The sequence below is a fragment of the Leguminivora glycinivorella genome, chromosome Z (assembly GCF_023078275.1).
Source record: "Leguminivora glycinivorella isolate SPB_JAAS2020 chromosome Z, LegGlyc_1.1, whole genome shotgun sequence".
In the NCBI taxonomy this organism is placed as follows: Eukaryota; Metazoa; Arthropoda; class Insecta; order Lepidoptera; family Tortricidae; genus Leguminivora; species Leguminivora glycinivorella.
In genome coordinates, this window is record NC_062998.1 from 30,729,814 (window position 1) to 30,751,643 (window position 21,830).

Sequence of the window (21,830 nt, forward strand, 5' to 3'; positions counted from 1 at the left end):
TAAAAAATTAATAATTAACATTTAAAAAATAGAATATTAAAGTTAAAATAAACAGTTAACGGTTATTTATCATTTTAATTTTAATTTAACACTTAGATAATATACATTCATCGATGCTATAGTATGCCTTTTCGCTTTTGAAATTTGGAATACTTATGAACATCGTTAACCTCTACAAATTGAAAGTATTATTTTTTTAAATTTACTAATATTAATTACAGAAAATTACTAAAATGAAAGGGGGGCAAACTGTAAGAAGTTTACCAATATTTATTTATGAAATTTTCACCAAACCTGGCTATTATAATGAATATTACAGGAAAAATAAAATAGTTCACATATCTTGATACCTTTTTTTTTAAATCTTTTAAATTTACATCTCCAATTTCAACACCCTTGCGAGTGTTTAGAGTACTCGTGCCTGTATTCTTTAACAAAATAACAATGAAATCACCTGCTTTCAAATAGAGGCAAAATGGTTAAAATCGGTTCACGCAATAAACAATTATCCCATAAAAATCATCTTCCATACTAACTCGCGCTCATTAGTTTACACAGTTTGCCGTTAGATGTCGCTGTACGTTGAACGCTCATTTCCTACATCGCGTTTTTCCTGATATAATGAGGTCGGTTGGAGCGTCCTTGCGACATGTCGTAAGTCGTAAACTATTGAAGTCGAATAGTCTTGATTTTATTTGGACGTTGTCTAACAATAAAATTTTATATAAGTAAATATATTACTTGTTATGTGGGAAATTGAGTCTTGAGGGATTTAGTCAAGTCTGTAGAGTTTTATGAATAACATTTTGATGATTCAAAACTATTGAAAGTTTGTACGGATAACGAACCCTCGGTGAGCGAATCCGACTCGCACTTGACCGGTTTTTTTTTGTAACCACTTACACTAATTGGGGGACACAAATTCTGAAAATGCCCACATATTTTGTCAAGGTTGAGTTCTGATAGTAATTTCCGTGATAAATCTGTTAAATCGAGAACATACAATAACTTTTTTAATAATTCAAGTTTTAAATAGTTCTCGATCGACAATGACTAGCAGTTCTATCATAGCCCATTAGGCCATTCGTGATCTGTTGTGGGCGGTTCTCAGGGATGACGTTCGGTGCCTGATTTCGGTGCTGATTTTTATTTACTACTTTATTGATATGTCAGTCAATTTACTAAAATTTTGCCTAAATATAAAAAATATTGGTGGTGAAGGCCTCTCCATCAGAACCTTAGAATTTGTAAGAAATCTGACATTTTAAAATCACCGAAATTATGTATGGGCACTGTAATCAATTCGCGCCACCGAATTCAATTTTTTACACATTATTACACATTTAAACTTAATATGTAACTTATTATTTAATGTATTCATATTTTTCATTTTAATTCGATGACAGGTAATATGCTGGTGATTATTCAGTAGAGAATTTTGTACCCATAGAGTGGCTTAATTTGCTTAGAAACATAGTTCTATGTTTTTACAAGGTATAATAAGTATGAAACATTAGAAAATAATGGACATTTAATCAGTTTACAACGTGGCAATCGAAGTCGGTGGTCACTTTTTTGATATCGGTGGTCAAAAAATCCACCGAAACCACGGAAATCAACTCCACTGATATCAAATTTTATAGCTTTTTTGGAGATAAATGCAATAGCATGCATGATACAGAGGAGATGTCATAATGACGTAATAACATGCTTTCAAGGATTTATTAGTACCTTACATAACGACAAATTGACCTAAATTTTGGGAGTAAATTGATCCACCGAATCTTAAAAAATATGGGACCAAACCCAGCGAACGACTGAGAAACCTTCAAAAAGTCCCCTTTATAAAATGGTACTTCATCTCCTCTACACTGAATGGTTAAAACATAGCTAAAACTAACTATATTTGTGCTACTACGTCCCTGATCTATTAATTTGTAAGAGTACTGTCATGTTTAACAAATTACACCGAAATCAGTCACTAGCCCGGGACACATCGTAAATTTGTCTTTATTCGATGAGTTTAGCTAATATATTATTTTTATATAGAAAATATAATAGGTTAACTAACACCTTATACATGAATATCTATATCAACTGCGATTAACAATTCCATCTTGAGTTATGATTTTTTGTTTTGCAAATTCTGGGTGCGGGACACGCCCACCGAAGGTCATTTTTCGCGTTTAATATTTTATTACTTATACTATACAGATAATAACTAATTTTATAGTGTACCAAGTAGAACAGAGGCTAATGATTATGCCTGAATTAATTCAGATTTTTAGACCAGTTCGTTCTGACGTTTTTTGCCCCGGACACGTAAAAACGTGCCTCCTGAGAAATGCCCTTGTATTGTATCTATCGAAAGTACCTACAGAATGAACTAGTTAATTCAAATTACAAGTTAATGAGAGTAACATACCTACCAAATTACATGCACTTTGTTTAATGTGTATGACATTCTACGGATGTGTTTACCCATTGTTACAAGACAATTTGCGACCGACCTCGAATGTTACTCGTGATGATAAGCGTTATTATGATTGCAATGCATTCTTAAATCAGGGTGATAGTTCAATAAACCAAGGTGAAAAAAGTTCAACATTATTATACAACATTAGGTATATTATTACTATATTTTTTTATAGTATCAATTCTAGTTTTGTATTCGAAATTAGTGCCTAAAAACTATTTAATAAAACCTTAGTGGTATCTCCAATTGAAAATATTAATTGCTATATTCATCCGTACCGATGGTATTGAGTCTAGGGTTAAAAACCTATCTAAATCTCACTTGAATAGATACATAATAATATTTATTTGTTTTACAAGGGGACAAAGTTGTTGATTAACCACACGTGCCAATATTGAAGCCCGAGCAAGCGAAAGATTCCAATATTGAACCGGAGCGTAGCGAAGTGGTTCAAAAAGTGGAATCTTGAGCGTTGCGAGGCTTTCAAGGCACGAAGGTTAAATAAACTTTGCCGCCGAGTGAAACACAAAAATTTTCACGACACCAAACGAACAAAATACTGACTACAAAACATCAAACTAAATCAAATCTATCAATTTGTTTAATACTCATAATTCAAAATAATCATTTATAGGTAATTTCTACCAGCCAGCTCAAGATATAAAGTTTAAATTTGTATGAAATTACTTTGCACTCTTGTGGATAAAATGCAATTTTGCTATCTGTTTTCGAATAGCAAAGTAAGCCTTTATCAGTTGGTGTGGTGAAAAATACTTTATCTGTGTCCAGCTGTATTTATAAACACAGATCTAGGCCACGGTACAAATATCTGACACAGAGACAAAAATATCTCGCCTTGTTCACTTGTTAGTGGTTGGACTACGAGAATATAATAATATTATTCGTATTGCAATGATTAGGTATATATCCTTTAAAAAACCGCCGAGTTTCATGCACCATGCAAAATTGGGCTTTTCTACCTTAATCCCCTTAATTCCATGCGAAGTTAACTGAAAAAGTTTAGTAGGTATAGACTACTTACGGATTAAATAGCATTTTTCACAACTTTCCATTTCGAAAAAGAGGAAATTAAAATACATGGGGCCCATTTCTCGAAGCTACCAATTACAATTTGCAAGTGGCTGTCAATGTCTAATATGATAAGTTGGAAAGGGACTTCCGCTTGTAACTTTCAGTTTTGAGACATGGGCCCCTGGGGCCCGTTTCTCGAAGCTACAAGTTACAATTTACAAGTGGTTGTCTATGTCTAATATGACAAGTTGGAAGGAGACTTCCGCTTGTAACTTTCAGTTTTGAGACATGGGCCCCTGGGGCCCGTTTCTCGAAGCTACAAGTTACAATTTACAAGTGGTTGTCTATGTCTAATATGACAAGTTGGAAAGAGACTTCCGCTTGTAACTTTCAGTTTTGAGACATGGGCCCCTGGGGCCCGTTTCTCGAAGCTACAAGTTACAATTTACAAGTGGTTGTCTATGTCTAATATGACAAGTTGGAAAGAGACTTCCGCTTGTAACTTTTTGTTACAAGTGTTATGTATATTTATTTAAAAATAATTTTCCATCGAAATTCTAATTTTGGTGTAGCGTCCAGAGCCTGTTTTAGCGGATTATTGCTATGGTAAATCCAGTAAATCCGCAGCTATAAAGAAAACTTGCCATAACTTCATTATTTATTACAATTATTACATTAAGTATATTTTAAGATGACATAAGTCAATATTATTAGGTATACAATTTGACACTTATAACTGAGCACCAAAAGTTGTCCGGGGGAAAGAACCAATTTTGGTGGTAAGTATTGAAATCATTTTTATGGTTAAACGAGACGCAGCAAGACGAACAAACGTGTCGTAACATGACCATTCAGGTTCGTTCCTGTATTTAGACATGACACAAGTGTCATACCTTGCTGGATTCGTCTGCCCCACACAAAAATATCTAATTTTGGTGGGTCGTAATACTTTTTCCACCAAAATTGCATAAATTTTGGTGGTGAACAAATTGAGGGCAGTAACGTTTTTGTTTCTATTTGAAAAGTATTTATTACATGTTAAAAGTTTATTATTTCAAGTAGAAAATAATAGAAAAATGAATAAAAGGCTTTATTTTTGATTTTATTTTTTATTTTTGTGGGTAGACCAATTTTGGTGGCGACCATGTCATTGAAATCGTAATTTCTCTAAAACTACTTATTATAATGAAAGGTCATTGATACATAACATTGGTAATAATTAGTTATGTAACATCAGTATATAATTTCAACAAATACCTATTACAAAACTAAAAAAATCCACCAAAATTAGGCATATTTCGAGTATGTTGATATTCGCCCAAGTTCGAAACGAGTGGCAATAAATTAAAACACGACCGAAGGGAGCTATGGATAAAAAACCGGACGCCTGCCTAATAAAACGGTATCCAATTTTATTTCCGGCAGACGGTGACTCGTCCCCACAAGATGGGCCCCCACAAAAAGCGACATCCAAGATGGCTCAAGGGCAACACCGGTGTGAGAACTCAAGGGTGTCGAGAGGTGTACACCGCTTTCTGCCCAGTGGCTGTGAAGCCACTGCACCAACTCGCGTCTTATGCAAATTTTCACTTCCACCCCTGGGGCATGTAGCCCTAACGACTCCACTCTGGACGGCCAGCCAAGGCAAGCCAGAGGTAGAGAGTACTGTCCCACCCACCCGCCTTACGGGTAACAGAACTCCCCAGGAGCACTCGGGTACGTGGGGTCGCTGTTCCCCAACAGCTCGCCACAAGCTGCCCTGCGTTGACTGATTGCACTGGTAAAACCAAATTAATTTATTATTATTATTATTTTATTATAAGATTTTTGTTGCATTAAAAAGGTTGTTGAATAAAACCGGTAGCACTCACGTATTATTAGTCAGAAATTTCCTGACATGTTTCGGGTGCTTAAGAGATCCATTTTCAAAGGCGCTCGCCTAAATCACTTCGCGGTAGATGATGAGGTTACAATTAGGTAACAATACAGTAAGTCTCATTACATTTCATTTGTAAAATACAAATTATTTAATTAAATATAGTACTTATTATGTTTATTGCATTTTTACTTAAATTTTGGACACCCTACTTAAGTATTGAACGATATGGCGGCGTATCGTGATATGCCTAGGAATCACATGATCTGCTTAAATGCCACTTGTGGGCTTTACTTGGTGAAATCATGAAATGGCGGCGTTTCATGATATGTCTAGGCATTTCATGATCTGCTTAAACGTAACTAGGCAAATCGTTAAACGGTGAGTATTGAACGATATGGCGAATGTTACTAAGCCAAATCATGATTTGGCGGCGTTTCACGATATGCCTAGGAATCTCGTGTTCTGCCGGATTCTTCGATCTGCCGCCGACATATAAATAAAATAAAAATAAATATTAAATAAATATTATAGGACATTCTTACACATATTGACTTACATAATAATATTAATAATATGTCGGTATTAGATTTATTATGTCGGTATTTTTATTTATTTCTTATTCGTAAGTCCTTCTCCTCACGGAAACCTCACGGGTACCTAGACCTATTCCGGACCTTTGAAAGGCGGGCGCGGAGCCCTATAGCTCATACCGTAGGCCCTTTTGACACTAATGAAATGAAAGGGAGACGCACGCACAGGCACAGCACCCGATCGGGTGTATACCAATTCGTTATTATTATTATCAAATTGTGTTTTGATTGGAAAGCGAACCACCTTAAAACTGTTTCACTTTCAGGCTTCAGTTGTTTCTGCTACAAGGTGAGAAACTATTTTTAAATGAGGGGATATGTAACGACCCCGAGCCGAGCCCGAGTAAATGTGGTAGTAAATCTAAGAAAACGTGTTATGATTGTATTGTGTTATTTATAAGTAAAAAGACACTCCTGGATTCGCGCCAAGCGTACTCTGTTTCAAAACAATTTTAATTGGGACTTTTAAATCCTTTAGAGCCCACCAAATGCGGTGATGTTAATTTAATGTAAAAGTGATTTTGACTGGTAGGTACCTAAGTCATAATATTATCATCTGATGCCATAAACCCGACTTCGACGATGATTAGACAGAAACTGTTACGTTAATACGATAAGTGTGTCATAAGGAGAAGTGTGGCCTTTACATTTTGCCTTTTTACTCATTGTCACTGGTTGTTTTGCAAATTCATACTTTTGCTACTTGCTACTCACGATTAGTGGTAAACGTATTGAACTCTCAATAAAAACTAATCAATTAATCATTGCTTAAACTGGTCAAATAGGAAGGCCAGACACACTTCACCTTATGACACACTTACTCATATTGACCTAGTTGGATACTATAAGTACCTACCTAATAGATCCTACAATTTTAGACGCACTTGTAGTCATACTTGTTATGGAGAATTTTTGGCCAAAAGCTGCACTTTTGGATGGAAGCAAGCCGCTTTGCATGGTGATAGTAGACATCATAGTAAACGATTTTTTCCGAGGATATCGAAATTTCATCCCTTCGGAAGCCGAGCGTAGCGAGGTGTTTTATGAAAATTAAAAAAATTCTATCTTTTTATTGTATCGTCCGATTTTGACAAAACGTATCTCAAATGAAAGGTATTGATTTGTGTAATTTAAAAAAAAAATACAAAGAAAAAAAATTGAAAGAAAAGTAAGAAAAAAATAAAAAAAGTAAATTTACGTCTCGCACTGAATAACTTCAAAGAATGACAGACAAAATGTACAATGTCGATATACGAGTTTTTTTTAATCGAAGACAGATAAATTTTTATTTGAAAACTGAAGACCGCATCGAAATCAGATTAGCATTTTTTAAGATACAAGTTGCCAAAGTTGGGAAAGATCGCTTTATATGGCCACTTTGAAATTCCTTTGCCAGAAAGTCGGAAATAATATGTTTTTCTGACACAGAAAAATACATAGTAACAGTACACATCAAAATAAAATTAAAAATTCCGAGGATATTATAATTTCATCCCTTAGAACGACGAGCGTAGCGAGGTCGGTTACGAAAACCGAAAAAAAAATCTCATTTTTTTGTACGTCGTCCGATTTTGACAAAACATGTTTCATTTGAAAGGTATTGCTTTATGTAACTTAAAAAAAATATTGAAAAAAATTGGAAAAAAAATTTAAGATTAAAAAAAAAAAACCTTAATTTTCGTATCACTCTGAATAACCGCAAAAAACGGTAGACACGGTGTATAATTTCGATATGTGATTTTTTAAAATTAAAGACATATAAATGCATGATTATAAACTAAAAACCGAATCGAAATCAAATCAGTAGTTTTTAAGATGCAAGTTGTCAAAGTTGGCTTAGTTTGTTTATATGGTCGCTTATAAATTCCTTAGCCAGAAAGTCAGAAACATTATATTTTTCTTACAGTTAAAAGTATGCATAGGTAATAGACATCATTATAAACATTTTTTTACAAGGATATAAAAATTTAATTCCTTAGAAACCCTTAGAAAGACGATCCAATAAAAAAAAACTGCCTTTTTTTGTTTTTCGTAACAGACATCGCTACGCTCGGCTTTCCAAGAGATGAATTTTTTATATCCTCGTAAAAAATTGTTTATTATGATGTCTATTACCTATGCATACTTTTAACTGTAAGAAAAATATAATGTTTCTGACTTTCTGCCTAAGGAATTTATAAGCGACCATATAAACAAACTAAGCCAACTTTGACAACTTGCATCTTAAAAACTACTGATTCGATTTCGATTCGGTTTTTAGTTTATAATCATGTATTAATTTTTCTTTAATTTAAAAAAATATATATATCGAAATTATACACCGTGTCTACCGTTTTTTGCGGTTATTCAGAGTAATACGAAAATTAAGGTTTTTTTTTTTTAAATCTTACATTTTTTTCCAATTTTTTTAAATATTTTTTTTAAGTTACATAAAGCAATACCTTTCAAATGAAACATGTTTTGTTAAAATCGGACGACGTACAAAAAAATTAGATTTTTTTTTCGGTTTTCGTAACCGACCTCGCTACGCTCGTCGTTCTAAGGGATGAAATTATAATATCCTCGGAATTTTTAATTTTATTTTGATGTGTACTGTTACTATGTATTTTTCTGTGTCAGAAAAACATATTATTTCTGACTTTCTGGCGACGGAATTTCAAAGTGGCCATATAAAGCGATCTTTCCCAACTTTGGCAACTTGTATCTTAAAAAATGCTAATCCGATTTCAATGCGGTCTTCAGTTTTCAAATAAAAATTTATCTGTCTTCGATTAAAAAAAACTTGTATATCGACATTGTACATTTTGTCTGTCATTCTTTGAAGTTATTCAGTGCGAGACGTAAATTTACTTTTTTTAATTTTTTTCTTACTGGTAAAAACCTAAAATACCTACTTAAAGTCAATAATTATTAACTTTAAGTAAATCTACCTGCAGAAACTTGATAGTAATTAGATTAGACATAATATTAAGCGCCTTTTAAAAACACATATCCTTATGATGATTTAATTATTTTCTGAGAGGGCAGATCGGGGAAGGTATTAATTATATTTAAATTACGTGTCCCGCACCAAGACAGCAGAAAGTGTCGACAGTCGGCATGAGGATAAATTGATCTGTTAAATTGTACTTTCAATGTCATCTTATACTAAAAATGTAACTAAAATCATAAGTTTTTGAACAAAATGTTAAAATGTAATTGAGAGCAAAAAATCTGTCAAAATGGCAGTTTTGTGTCAAAGCTGATATATGATCTAACACTTTTTACGATCCTAATTCCTGGGTGACTAATTATTGTTATAAACATACTACAAACTACAAACCTACAAAATTGTAGTATGGTCTTAACTACGCGCCCCTTAGGTATTTCCGAACACTAAAAAAAACACAGCTAATTTTGTAATTTTTATTGTTTTTTTTTTTTACAAAAACACATCAAAAAAGAACTTTACAAATGCATAAACATCAGCTGACACACTACTTTTATTTTACATCGATATACAACAGTGGACTCTCAGACGAATATTTAGAACTATTACTTAATGTATTTAATTGAATTACCTATTCCAACACCAACAATATTGTAATTCAATGTCTCTGACGGTGATGTGATAAAAAAAAATTAGATATGTTACAGTACATACTAGTAGATGCTACTTTACCGCATAGTGCGCAAAGTAGTATTTTACTTGCCTCTGAACTCTGAAGAAACTACTACAATACACGACCATGAAAACAGGTAATTCGCAAATCGTGTTGATTTAAAATACTCTCTTCGGTCAAATTTCAATTTATCGCCACTCGTTTCGAATTTCTTCTCTTCCGCACTTATATCGTAATACGTATCGTATTTACCGTATCCCGGTTTACACGTCTATGAATTAGGTAATTTATCAACTTTTTTTATAACACTCAGACATGACTAATCACCGCGGTTTAGTGTCACCGTCATAACAAGAGTAGAAAGTATTAGGTAGGTAGTTGGAAAGAAAAGTAGGTCCCTAAATTTTTTCATGTGTCATTTGCCTTAGTTAGTAAAATTATTTTAAGTTAAATGTTGCACAGACAAATAATACTTATTAAATATTTAAATCGTCCTTTTTAGTTGATAATAACGCGTGATTAGTTGACTGAATGGGGGTAGCCTGAATACGCTTAGTTGTAGTCGTTTTATTTGATTTCCCATATTTATATTACATTTAGGCTACAGAGTCGTAATACATATCATGTTGACGTGAGATATACAAAATTAAAATAATCGTTAAGACTAAAATAAATACTTAAATAACGCTTATAAACATTCGGTCGAGTAAGTAGTGGAAAGTCTGATTTGAACGAAATGCTACGACTTTACTTAAGTTATTATTAATTATAATACAAATACATATTTATAATTTTATATCTGAAAAATCGACAGTATCACTTCGGACGTACAGATATAGTGCGAAAAAAATTGCCTTCCTATTGTTATGGAAAAATACGAACGTGTCATGCTATTTCAGTCAGTCTCAGTACACGATTACTGATATTGACTGAACTAGCATGACAAATAAATACGAACGTTTCCGGAAAAATATTAAGGAAACCCTTTTCATACTATGTCTGTAATAGGTATTCTTGGGCTGACTTTATAATAAAACAGTTATGTAATCATTGTTTGCCATCAGGAGGGTTGAAAAATTCCCAGTGGTGGTGATGGATCGTGCGGCTATCGCTAAGACCGAACATTATCAAACCAGCAATCAATACCAAAAAAATTACTAGCGCCATTTGCACATCCTTCTTATCTTCAGTTCCGCTTATGTAAGAGACAAAGGAATTAAATATGCTCCTTATAGTTCTCGAAATGGAGTTGTGACAAACACGTAGAAAATTGGCTCCCGCTTCAGTTATCGTCGGTTCGTGTGGTCGTGGAGCGGGCATACGCCTTGGTGATGGGCGTGTCAGGGCTTCGTCAGAACTGGACTCAGAATGCGGGGCAGCAGGCCTACGCTTTGCACGCCGAGTTGGTGGCGGTGGCGATTGATGTTGAGCATCGTGAAATTCGGTAAATGGTCTGTCTCTCAAAGAAGTGGGCCTATGATAATAAGTGGCTGGAGGCATTGTTATATCTTGAAGATAGGAATATAAGAGGGGAGTAAGATCTGGGGGCGGAGGCCTTTGGGGTGGTGCAGTCACCTCTTCTTCATTTGATGATTTAGGAGGAGGCGGTGGCGGCGAAGCTTGAGCAGTCGAGGGCTGACTGTGGTCATGTTGCAGAGTTGAAATAGTTTCTGCTGCTACCCTGTCACCAGTTGACTGATCGGTTTGTGTATGTTCCTCTCTGCTCATAGGTCTTGTTAATTCGTTGGCTGCTTGTGGTGCGCTTGCACTTGTTGAAATTTCGGCAAATTTTTTAACAATTTCATCAATTACAGATTGTGAAAACTCAATACCACTGACTGAGATGTGACCCGATTTTGAATCTAACTCAGTTACTTGTAATGTCATACCCTCTATATCGGATACTAAAATCTTACTTGCTTGTAGTTCTGAAACATTAAGACGTCCCACATCTAAATCTCTCACCTGCAATCTTTGCGTTACTAAGTTATCCAGTTGAACATCTCTACTGGTTTCAGTGACCCTTTCAAGAGCTTGATCATCGCTAGAAAGAACTGTTTTACGAGCGGCGGGACTAATGTTCGTCACACTTTTTGGCCTAGGAAGCGGAGGTACATCAGGTATATGGGCTTCATCGATGTCAATGTGTTGTACTGTCAGAGATGCCTCAGTTAACATTTCTTCCCTTTCATTTATCCTTGTTGGACTCGAAACACGCCTCTCTACCAAGATTACTGTAGGAGACGTGCGGCCTATATTTGATTTTGATAATTCAGAAATTTTCGGGTCTGATAGTTTGAAAGATTTTTCAGACCTCGATGTAGGCCGCGAAATTCTAGGACTTTCAGCTATTTTGCTATGCGATTTACTTCTGTATGGTTCTTCATTCACAATATCTCTCAGGGAACTTGATACTGAAAAATCTAAATTTTCTTCCATGCCTAATTCAAAGTCTATATCATCTGGAAGGGGATCAGTTTGCGTTGATACCTCTATCTCCACGACATCATCAATTTTCATACTCTTATCAGCATGAGTATACGATTCTGCTCCAACATTATCATCACACTGATCTTCAAAAGTATTTTTATCACTTTTTCTTCGTTTGGGCCCCCTAGGTGGCCTTGGCGGTGGCGGGAGCGGTCTGTCTTTCATTTTATTCACAACTTCACCTGATATTAAATCTTTGTGAACTTCATCTATTTGCGGTTCATCAATTTCTACATATTGCGTCAAATCACCGCTTACTGAACGCTTAGAAAAGCTGTCCAAAGTCATGAGGCTCGTTGAGGATTTTTTTCGTGGTGGACGATCAGGTAAGCTTTTACTTACTGGTTGAACAGTGTAATATTTCCTCTCCGAACTATGACTTTTACGACGCCTCACAGGTGGCGTTTTACTTAGAGATCGCCGAATACCTTTTTCCGGCGTGTATGCACTTTTATCAACGGTAGCGTAACCTGGACTTTCATGACGAACATGCTTATCGGATTCGATATAATCAGCTGGAGGTGCATTCTGCAGTTTGGGGAACGACGTATTCATGTTCGGTTCTATACACGATTATCTGAAATGCACAAGGATACAATATATTGAACTTATTTCTGCAACGTAGGGCGAAAGTTAAATATTTCAAACGAGAGTAAAATCACAGTTATGTTACTATTTATTATTTTTCATCACCCTTGCAAAAAAAAAAAAAAGATTTTTTTTATAAAAGTTAATTATGGTGCTTGAATTTTTATAACTCCGTCGGAGTATGATTTTTCTAACTCCTGCTCTGCCTGCGTACAATTGCAAATTTACTATGCGAGTGTGATGAAAATATAATTGATTGTATCTAATTTTTATTTACACAACACTTAAGTTTTTTGCACATTTTAGATGACACGACAATATAAAAAATATATCTATATACATCTCCGTCGTTACTGGACCGATTTTGAAAATTATTTTTTGATTGATTGTATAATTATTATGCATACAGATTGGTCCCATTTTTATCAGAACCCAGTTCTGATGATGGGATCCTGCAGAAATCGAGGGAACTCCTCAAATCTGAAAGGCATACATATGGTGATTTTTGTGTTTTTAAAGGAACAACATTTACGTACGGAACAGTGACATTTGGTGCAGTGGAACTGCTCATGATGGTCAGAACGGAACTCCTCAAATCTGAACGGCACACTTATAGTGACTTTGGTATTTTTATAAGAACAGCTTGCGTTTACGTTCACAACAGTGACATTTGGTGCAGTGGAACTGCTGATGAAGATCAGTACGGAACTCCTTAAATCTGAACGGCACACTTATAGTGACTTTGGTATTTTGATAAGAACAGCATGTATTTAAGTTCAGAACAGTGACATTTATTTGTTATGAGATTTGTTATGTTTGTTAAGCACATTGAATTTTCAAGTAAAATTTTGTCAAGTTTCGATTTCTTATAATCGGATTCATGAGAAATTGAGGAAACTCCTCAAACCTTGACGGTATACGTATATTCATTTGTGTTGCCATCAAATAATTAAAGCATCAAAGGCAGCTTTAAAAAATACCTACACATTTCTACATAATCCAACATTGGCAAGTAGCTTTCACCAGAACCCCAAAGGCGGCGGTTTTTGTTCTTAATAATTATGAACTATTAGATAGAGTGTCCACTGGTCACATATGGCACGAGTTTACAGTGGATATGGAACTCAAGTTATAACTCGTAGTGTAAAACATGGAAAAAACCGGCTATGTGCGAGTTGTACTCGCGTTGCAAGAGCTTACGCGCCTCCTTTTTTAAACTCACTTAAGTAATTTTTGCGAATAATAAATATTTTGAAGCGCGCTCACACAATTTCAAGAGATTTGGTAACTCCTTGCAGAGACAGTGAGTGAAATTCGTAATTTGGGTTTTTTTTTCTTTTAAGTCCGACTTACGCTTGACTGTAGATTTCTAATAGGTTTTCCTGTAATCTATAGATTGATTTCCTGTTATCTGTACTATTTTTGAAATAGGTACCTACTTATAAAATGCTCTTTCATTTGACATGTAACACAATATAGTTCAAAAAACGTTGATTTTTAATTTTCACTTATACCTCTTAAAAGTGGCCCCTATAATTAAATTTTCTTAATTTAAATTACATGTCCGTTTTTGGATCACAGGTTAACATCTGTGTGCCAAATTGCAAGTTAATCGGTTCAGTCGGTTTTAGGGAAAATTGGCAGACTGTGACAGACGCACGAGTGATCCTATAAGGGTTCCGTTTTTCCTTTTTGAGGTACGGAACCCTAAAAAACGATCAGTTGAAAATGGCCCCGCAGTCATAATTACCCAGCTACACCTAATAGCAAGATCACAGGACTGCCAGACTTATATAATTACTAATTCATAAATTAATTGTCGTGTCATTTAAAATATCAAATTAACTTACATAAGTATTGTTGTTTAAAAATGTAAAATGTATGTTCTTTAATTTTGATAGTTTTACCATTGCACTGAATTTTAAAAAAAACATCGAATAACCTACATGATTATTTTTAAACAAATTTTGACACCGAGTGAAACTCTACATTTTTCACCACACCAAAACGAAGAGAATACCTCTAACTACAAAACATTCGACCAAATCAAATCTATCACTTTATTGAACACTTATATACCTACCTAATTCAAAATCATCATTAAAAGGTCAATTCTACCAAACAGTTGGACATTAAGTTAAAACTTGTATTAAAAGTACCTACTCTGCACTCCTGTGGATAAGTACTTAGAATGTTTTTTTTTGCAAGAATCAAAAAGGCCTTATCAAGTTATCTGTAGGCCAAACACATGATTGCCGACGAGAATTATATCACACGTCTACGTCTGAACGAAGTGAGGAATTTAAGTATTGACTCCCAAGGTGATAATAATTTTGTTACCACGCGGCTACAATATACCTACTGTTCTTTACAATATTTACATCACCTAAATATTATTTATACCAAAAATAATTGTAATGAAAAAAAGTAAAAAAAATATTGCGCTTGAAAAAAAAATTATACCACGTCGGTGGCAAACAGGTCACCACGCCTGATGGAAAGCGGTCATCGTAACCTATGGACGCCTACAACTCAAAAGTGTCCCTTTGATCCCTCTCAGTAGGGAAGAAAAGTACCACTATGCCCCCTCCTAGCAAGGTAAAAATAATGTCTGTTCTCCCAGTCATTACGATTATTATACTTATTGCCGGTATTAAAAGGATTTTTAGAGTTTGTACACTATATGTATAATATAATTTTGTAGACTCCGTAGTCACCTCAATCAATAGAATATTGAAATAAAGACTAGGGAACTATGATACTAGGTAGTACCTATTCTTACACAAATTGAATACCTAAGTGTTTGTACACTATATTTATAATATAATTTTGTAGACTCCGTAGTCACCTCAATCAATAGAATATTGAAATAAAGACTAGGGAACTATGATACTAGGTAAGTACCTATTCTTACACAAATTTAATACCTAAGTGCCATGCCCACGGTAAGCTCAAGAAGCAACAACAAATAATACTCAGACAAAAATCATACTACATGACTCACTGTGCACCTGCACACTCACTCTAGGACTGTTGTTTTAACCGGGTATACTGATTAAAATAATTATGTTGTAAGTTAGTCCACCTATAATATACTCACCTCCTCATTTTGCACAGGGGACTCTTCCCATAAATCGGTTGCTGGAATATCTTTAAAATCATTCAGCGATGAATGTCTAAAGTCCCGCTTGCCGAATTTCTTTTTTCTTTGAGGTGGCATTGGCAAAGTTTGTGACTGGACTGGTATATCCTCTGGATATTGTATCACGTCATCGTTGGCATATTCGTGAATAGAACGTAACTCATTAGAAGGACTGAAGTTATGTTGAGTGTCCATTTCAACCGGCACATTTTCTTGCGTATTGTTATTTAAATGTTCAGGATTATCAGTAAGACCTAAGTCAACTTCACTGAATTGCATGTCACTTGTCATGTGCTCGTCAATATACTGAACTGTAGCGATGTCTTCTTCTTTTTTCTTTCTTTTAGCTCGTGACGGGCGTACAGGTGGGAACGTATAATAACCGTCGTCTCTATCGTTTAAGTCCTCCGTCGAATAGCGCATGTCGTCATCTAGCATAAGCTCCGGGTCAGCTTCTGGTTCATTGGCATACATATTTTCGTTGTTAACGCCGGAATTACTTCCCATCAAAGCTAGCGCATTTTTTGGAATTTTGAAAGCTTGTCGTATTTCGTCACTCAAGTATTCTCTTACTTGAATATTTTCGCGAGATATCCCTCGCGGTCGTACGAAAAATTCGTCGTTGTTTATTTCGTTTATAACATGAGAGTATTCTTCTTTTATCGGTGAATGTTGTTCTGTTGACAATCCTGCGTCAGTTTCGTTTAAGTGTGATAGTTGCCCTTCATCTTGAATATATTGAGAATCTAATTTGTCAAAGTCGTATGTGGTTTCAAACTGTCGCCTCTCATACACATCTGCATCCAAACTGTCAGTAGTGCCATATTCTCGTGGTTCACTAGGACTGTCTGGGATATAAGATGCCATTTGTGTTGGTTGTTTTTTCATTCGAGTAAATGTAAAAGTAGCAGGTGGAGTTTCCTCTCTATCTAAATTAGGAGATGAGGAAGTTTTAGGTAAGTTCTTTTTATTTTTCCTGTTAAATAACCTAGGGTATGTTTTAGTCTCGAATTCAACTGGAGGTGAATTTCTTACATCTGGAGTTGAACCAGTTGTCGATCCTTCTGGCTTAGACTTTTTCTCCCTAAACTTGGGAAATTAATTTTGGTTTTGTCGGGCATTTTAAATTTAGCGAAATCAGGAACGCTGAATTTTGGTCTTTCCGGTAGAGTAAACTTCTTTTTATCTCCGAAGGATAATTTTTCAGACAAATTGATCTTCTTGAACTTTGGCCGGTCCGGAAGGCTAAATTTCCTTTTATCAGGCATAGTAAACTTGGGTCTATCAGGTAATGTAAACTTTGGGCGCTCGGGCATTTTAAATTTTGGACGTTCAGGCATGTTCATTTTTGGTTTTTCTGGCATTTTCATACTTTGCAATTTTGTTTTTAATTTACCGGCCTGCGATTTCAGTTTTCCAGCACCCTCCTTTATACGTTGTTGAATTTTTACATCAATCCCGTCAGCATTTTGGCGACTGTCACGTTTTAAAGGTAAATTTTCTAAAGCGGAAGAATCCACTTGACTTGTACTTATTTCACATTCTGTTCGTGACATCGTGGATGGCGTATTAACAAAGTACCTTTCTTCAATATCCTTTTGGAGTAATTCAGCGTTTAAAATGCCTTCATTTTCTTTATCGTCGTGTTGTTCTTCTTCGTCTGAAGGGTGTTGTAAATATTTACGTTCCAAAGATGTTGTACTAGACAATTCATCATCAGTTTTCATCAAAGTATTTTTCGTTTCAGCGTCGGGCGGCATAAATACAATATTCGGGGGCGGTTTTTCGATGATTTCATATTCGTGATCACTGAAAATAAAAAATAATTTATGCATTATTTATCACAACTATGGACCATAATGAAATACAGTATTTTTTATTCGCATGGTGTTTAAGACGAAATTACAAAATATTCTTTTCGCATAGCAGTAATAAGAAACATACGTAATTAAATCGCAAAAATCATACTTCATCGCAAACAGTTCCAGTTATATTTATATAACGTAGTCTACGCACACACGTCTCTTGAGTTATAACTAGGCCAACGATCGACGCTCGTTTTAGCCGCAGCAGTCACCGGGCGAAATTAATTTAAAATTACTTTAAATGTACTAAACGGACAATAATAATGATGACTATCATGCTGTCTAGAACCTTTTGCCAGTAGACTTACCTTCCATTTGAAATGAAATTACTGGCTCGCGACGTCGGCCTGGTTCCGATAGGATTTACTCGTTCAGGTAGTAAAGAATCACTTTGAAAAAACTGACAAGCACATCGTACGTCAGGTGTATAAACTTGAACACTACCCTCTCTTGTAGGCCTCACAGGTTTTTCTAAAGGAGTCCCTCCCTCTGATGTCCATCTCCGAAGGTTACTCATTACAACTAACTACCGGTTATAATTTTGTAGTAGGTCATCATATTTAGTGATCGACTTTAAGAAAACTAAATAAGTTAAACCGGCATTTGTAGACCGGTAGTTACTCATTACGCGTTTGTCAAAACCAGGCAATAAATGAACTAATCACTGGCGTGAAAGCAGCCGCGAGCACGGATCACTGATGACAATTTTAAAGAGCTAAACCAATGTGCAGGAAGACTGTTCGGACGATTCTATATATAACAAATCGTGAGAAGCTAGCGCGTTCGCTTTGCATGTGTCGAAACAGCTGTTATGTCACAATTACGTATGCAGTAAAAGAAAAATTATAAATAGGATACAATGTAAATTGTTATATATAAATATAGATATAGTTACCTGGAAGTTTTAGACCATTCCTTCTCAGAAATTTCAACGCCATTTTTTTTATGCAGTTTTGTTTGCGGGCTCAGTGTAGGAGAAGATTCAATGGGCACTGGAGCTTGTTCGTGACTTGATTCTAATACATCATCGTCAAAAATTTCTGTAATGGTGATGTTCGGTGAATCGTTTTTTGGTCTTGTCTCATCTAACTGATTTTGAAATATTTCATCAACATTGGGCTCGTCTGGGTCCATTTCTTCATCTAAAATGACAGCTTCCTTATTGGAATCTCTTATTTTATGCAATTTTTCCATTACATGTTCATCTGATTTCAAGGAAGCTTCATCCTCCATTACTAAACTAGGGTCTTGTGAAGCTAAAGACTTTCTTTCTAAAAAGCTCTCATTTTCCTTACTGTTACTTTCACGTTCTTTTTCTACATCGGGAGAAAAATGAAGTGATTTGTCTCGATCTTGACTTTTTGATTCTTCTATGTCCTCGTATATATGTTCTTTCTTTTTTCTCGGGGGAGGGGTATCGACACTCATTGTTTTACTCATTTCGTCTGAATCACCAAGTTTAATTGCGCTAAACTTTTGTCTACGCACTGCTCCTGGAGAAGATTTTAATTGCCTTATTTCCTGTCCTTCTTTGTGTTTTTTACGCTTAGGCAATGGAGACTTTTCACCTTCATTCTTCTCAAGTTTGTTCAGAGTTTTATCAGCTAAATGTTTAATTTTGTTTACTAACGGATGACAGCATTTTGTTTTTTCCCTGGTTTCTGTAACCCCAATATATGAGTCTGGCACTCTTCGTTTCAAAATACCTTTTGGTGAGACATTTTTAGGCGTACTGATTGGTGCTTCTAAATGGGAATTTGATGGACTCTCCGACTGTCTACAAATGAAAGCATTCATTGCTTGATTGGCAGCGTCATCCTCAGAATCTAAGGATACTTCTTTTGAGAAATTTGGTATGTGAACGCCTTCATCTTCCCCTTCTTCGCCGTGTTTACGGCTGCTTCCAGGCGAAGAGTCAAGGTTAAGTATCTTCTGTCCACCTCCATCTACGGGGGAATGGGTCCGAGAACGTGAGAACTCACGGGACATACTTCTTCGAGGTGTTGTTTCTCTTATAATATCCTCTGCGGTAATTTCGCCTTCTAAGGGAGGTTTTAGAAGATGTGTCCAGGGGTAATGTCCCAATTCACGATCTCTCCGTAAGTCGTCCCATTGGTATTCGTGTTTTAGCTCTTGTGAATTTTCCTTTTTCTCTTTATCTGGCGACAATTTAGATTCCATAGGTATAATAGTTATCATAAATATTCACAAAACACATAAGTAAAGCTTTGCTGGATAAGAACAAATAAGTGGATTGTGGTTTTATGGTGATAGTAACACAGTAATAGTTTGTTTGTGGACCCAGCAAAGTTTTCACTTTTCACCGTTAAACTAAGAACACTACATTTCGTTCGAGACTGAGTCTCTGCAAATGAAAACACGTTGAATTTGCGTGGGTTTGTGTGAAAATAGGTGTGAATAAGTAGCGTGCAGTGTAACAAATTATTTTGGACTTCTGCCGGCGCGTCTTTACCTTGATTCAATCCGAGCACTTTCACTACCGTACAACCATGCTTGGTGTTTGTTTATTTTTGCGTTGTTCCACTAAATGTTGTATTATGTTTTTTTTTTTAAGAAAAGAGATCTGTGACCTGTACAAAATCTCAGTTCAACTGGGCGAAGCGTTGTGGTGCGTGCAAGCGCGCTAAATATAAGATTGAGCATGAATTTATTTTTGGGAAGCATTTCGCGTCATCAGTAAAACTATAGAGCCCAGACGCCGTTTTATAGGAGCCGACTGATGGTTTGTAACCAGAGATGAATTATTTAACCAAATTAAATCTTAATTAAATAATAAAAACGTACCAGTGTAGCAAACCAGCTGCTGTATTTCTATTTAATACCGATGCAGGATTGCTTCTGTCCCTTGATCGAAGTCCAAATAGTTACGTGTCGACTCGTAGCTCTATTCACCGCGTGACTATTTCATTAACGGGATGGAATAAGTTGTATCTCTAAATTGAATGTTGATTTACGTACAGTCCGTGATATAAAATGACGCCTATCGTGAAATATTATACACGGTGTAACATGTGGATGATATAAACCGAATAATTGTAACAGCTTATTACATTTCAATTATAACAATTTATTTTTTTAAGATTTCGCCTAATTTCAGAGTTAACGCCATTTAAAATAATAATCAACTCCTTTTTATTTCTTAGTACAAAATGCTTTTTTGATGGCGATTATGCTATTATGGGCTCAATCTTATTATCCTTATTGAAAAATGTGAAAAAGTTATGATAAGTAACACATTAGTCCTGGGATAAGTCGGGGCACTTATAACAAAAGTGATGTAGCACATTATTATATCGAAAATCAAATATATCGGTGTACCTAGATAGGTACCTAAATATCTATTAAAGTAAATATTTTTTTACTTTATGAGCTGTGTGCGTTATTCTATTTTAAGCAATACAAATGGTTCTAAACAGGAAGGTAAAGTAGGAAGACGGTTAATGAGTTCACAACAGGATATGATACGCCTGTACTTTAGACATATGGGTAAAACAGATTTTAAACTGGTCAATCCAATAGACATCAGTTAACTAACTTCTGATATGCGTATAAATATTACATTATTACATATGTAATAATTTAAGGAACTCTTGTTTTAACTGGTGAATTATTGATACCTCTTCTCGCAAAGTAATGGTTACTTCTATTTTCGTGCTAGGCTCACTACCTGTAACGGAACATCTACGTTGGCAGTACTCAAAAGTCAGGGCATTTAAATAGGTACCTTTCAAACTTACAAGTATTTTTCAGCACCCTACAGCTTATGCAAAAGTAATAAGAGGACAGAAGTAACTAGGAGAACATGGTGGCTAAGTAAATAGTATAGGTATGTAGGTACGTTGATTTCGTGAGTAATTATTACTACATAGTAGTACAGTTGACTACTAAGAGATGTATCCACTTTTTCACCTTATTACAATGCAATAAGGTGAAAAAGTGGATACATCTCTTTGTAGTCGACTGTATAAAACAAAGTTTAATTTCTCTTAGAGGAGACTACCTAGTGAAACAGGGAACTATAGTATATTCTGTACTTATTTGACACTAATAAGGAATGATTGGGAAAGTATACAGAAAAAATCACACAAAGGAATATTAATTGTATTGTATGTATGTACATTTTGAACATGCAAGTAAACACGGGC

General features: G+C 35.2%; 1 protein-coding gene across 1 annotated transcript; it reads right to left on the minus strand.

The window, feature by feature from the left end:
* Positions 1-9,368: 9,368 nt before the first annotated feature.
* Positions 9,369-20,120, minus strand: LOC125240773. The gene is given in 5 exon segments (XM_048148845.1): positions 9,369-12,589; positions 12,591-12,646; positions 15,758-16,831; positions 16,834-17,608; positions 18,560-20,120. Coding segments are annotated over 5 exon segments (5,154 nt in total). The 5' UTR covers positions 19,846-20,120; the 3' UTR covers positions 9,369-10,626.
* Positions 20,121-21,830: the final 1,710 nt, after the last annotated feature.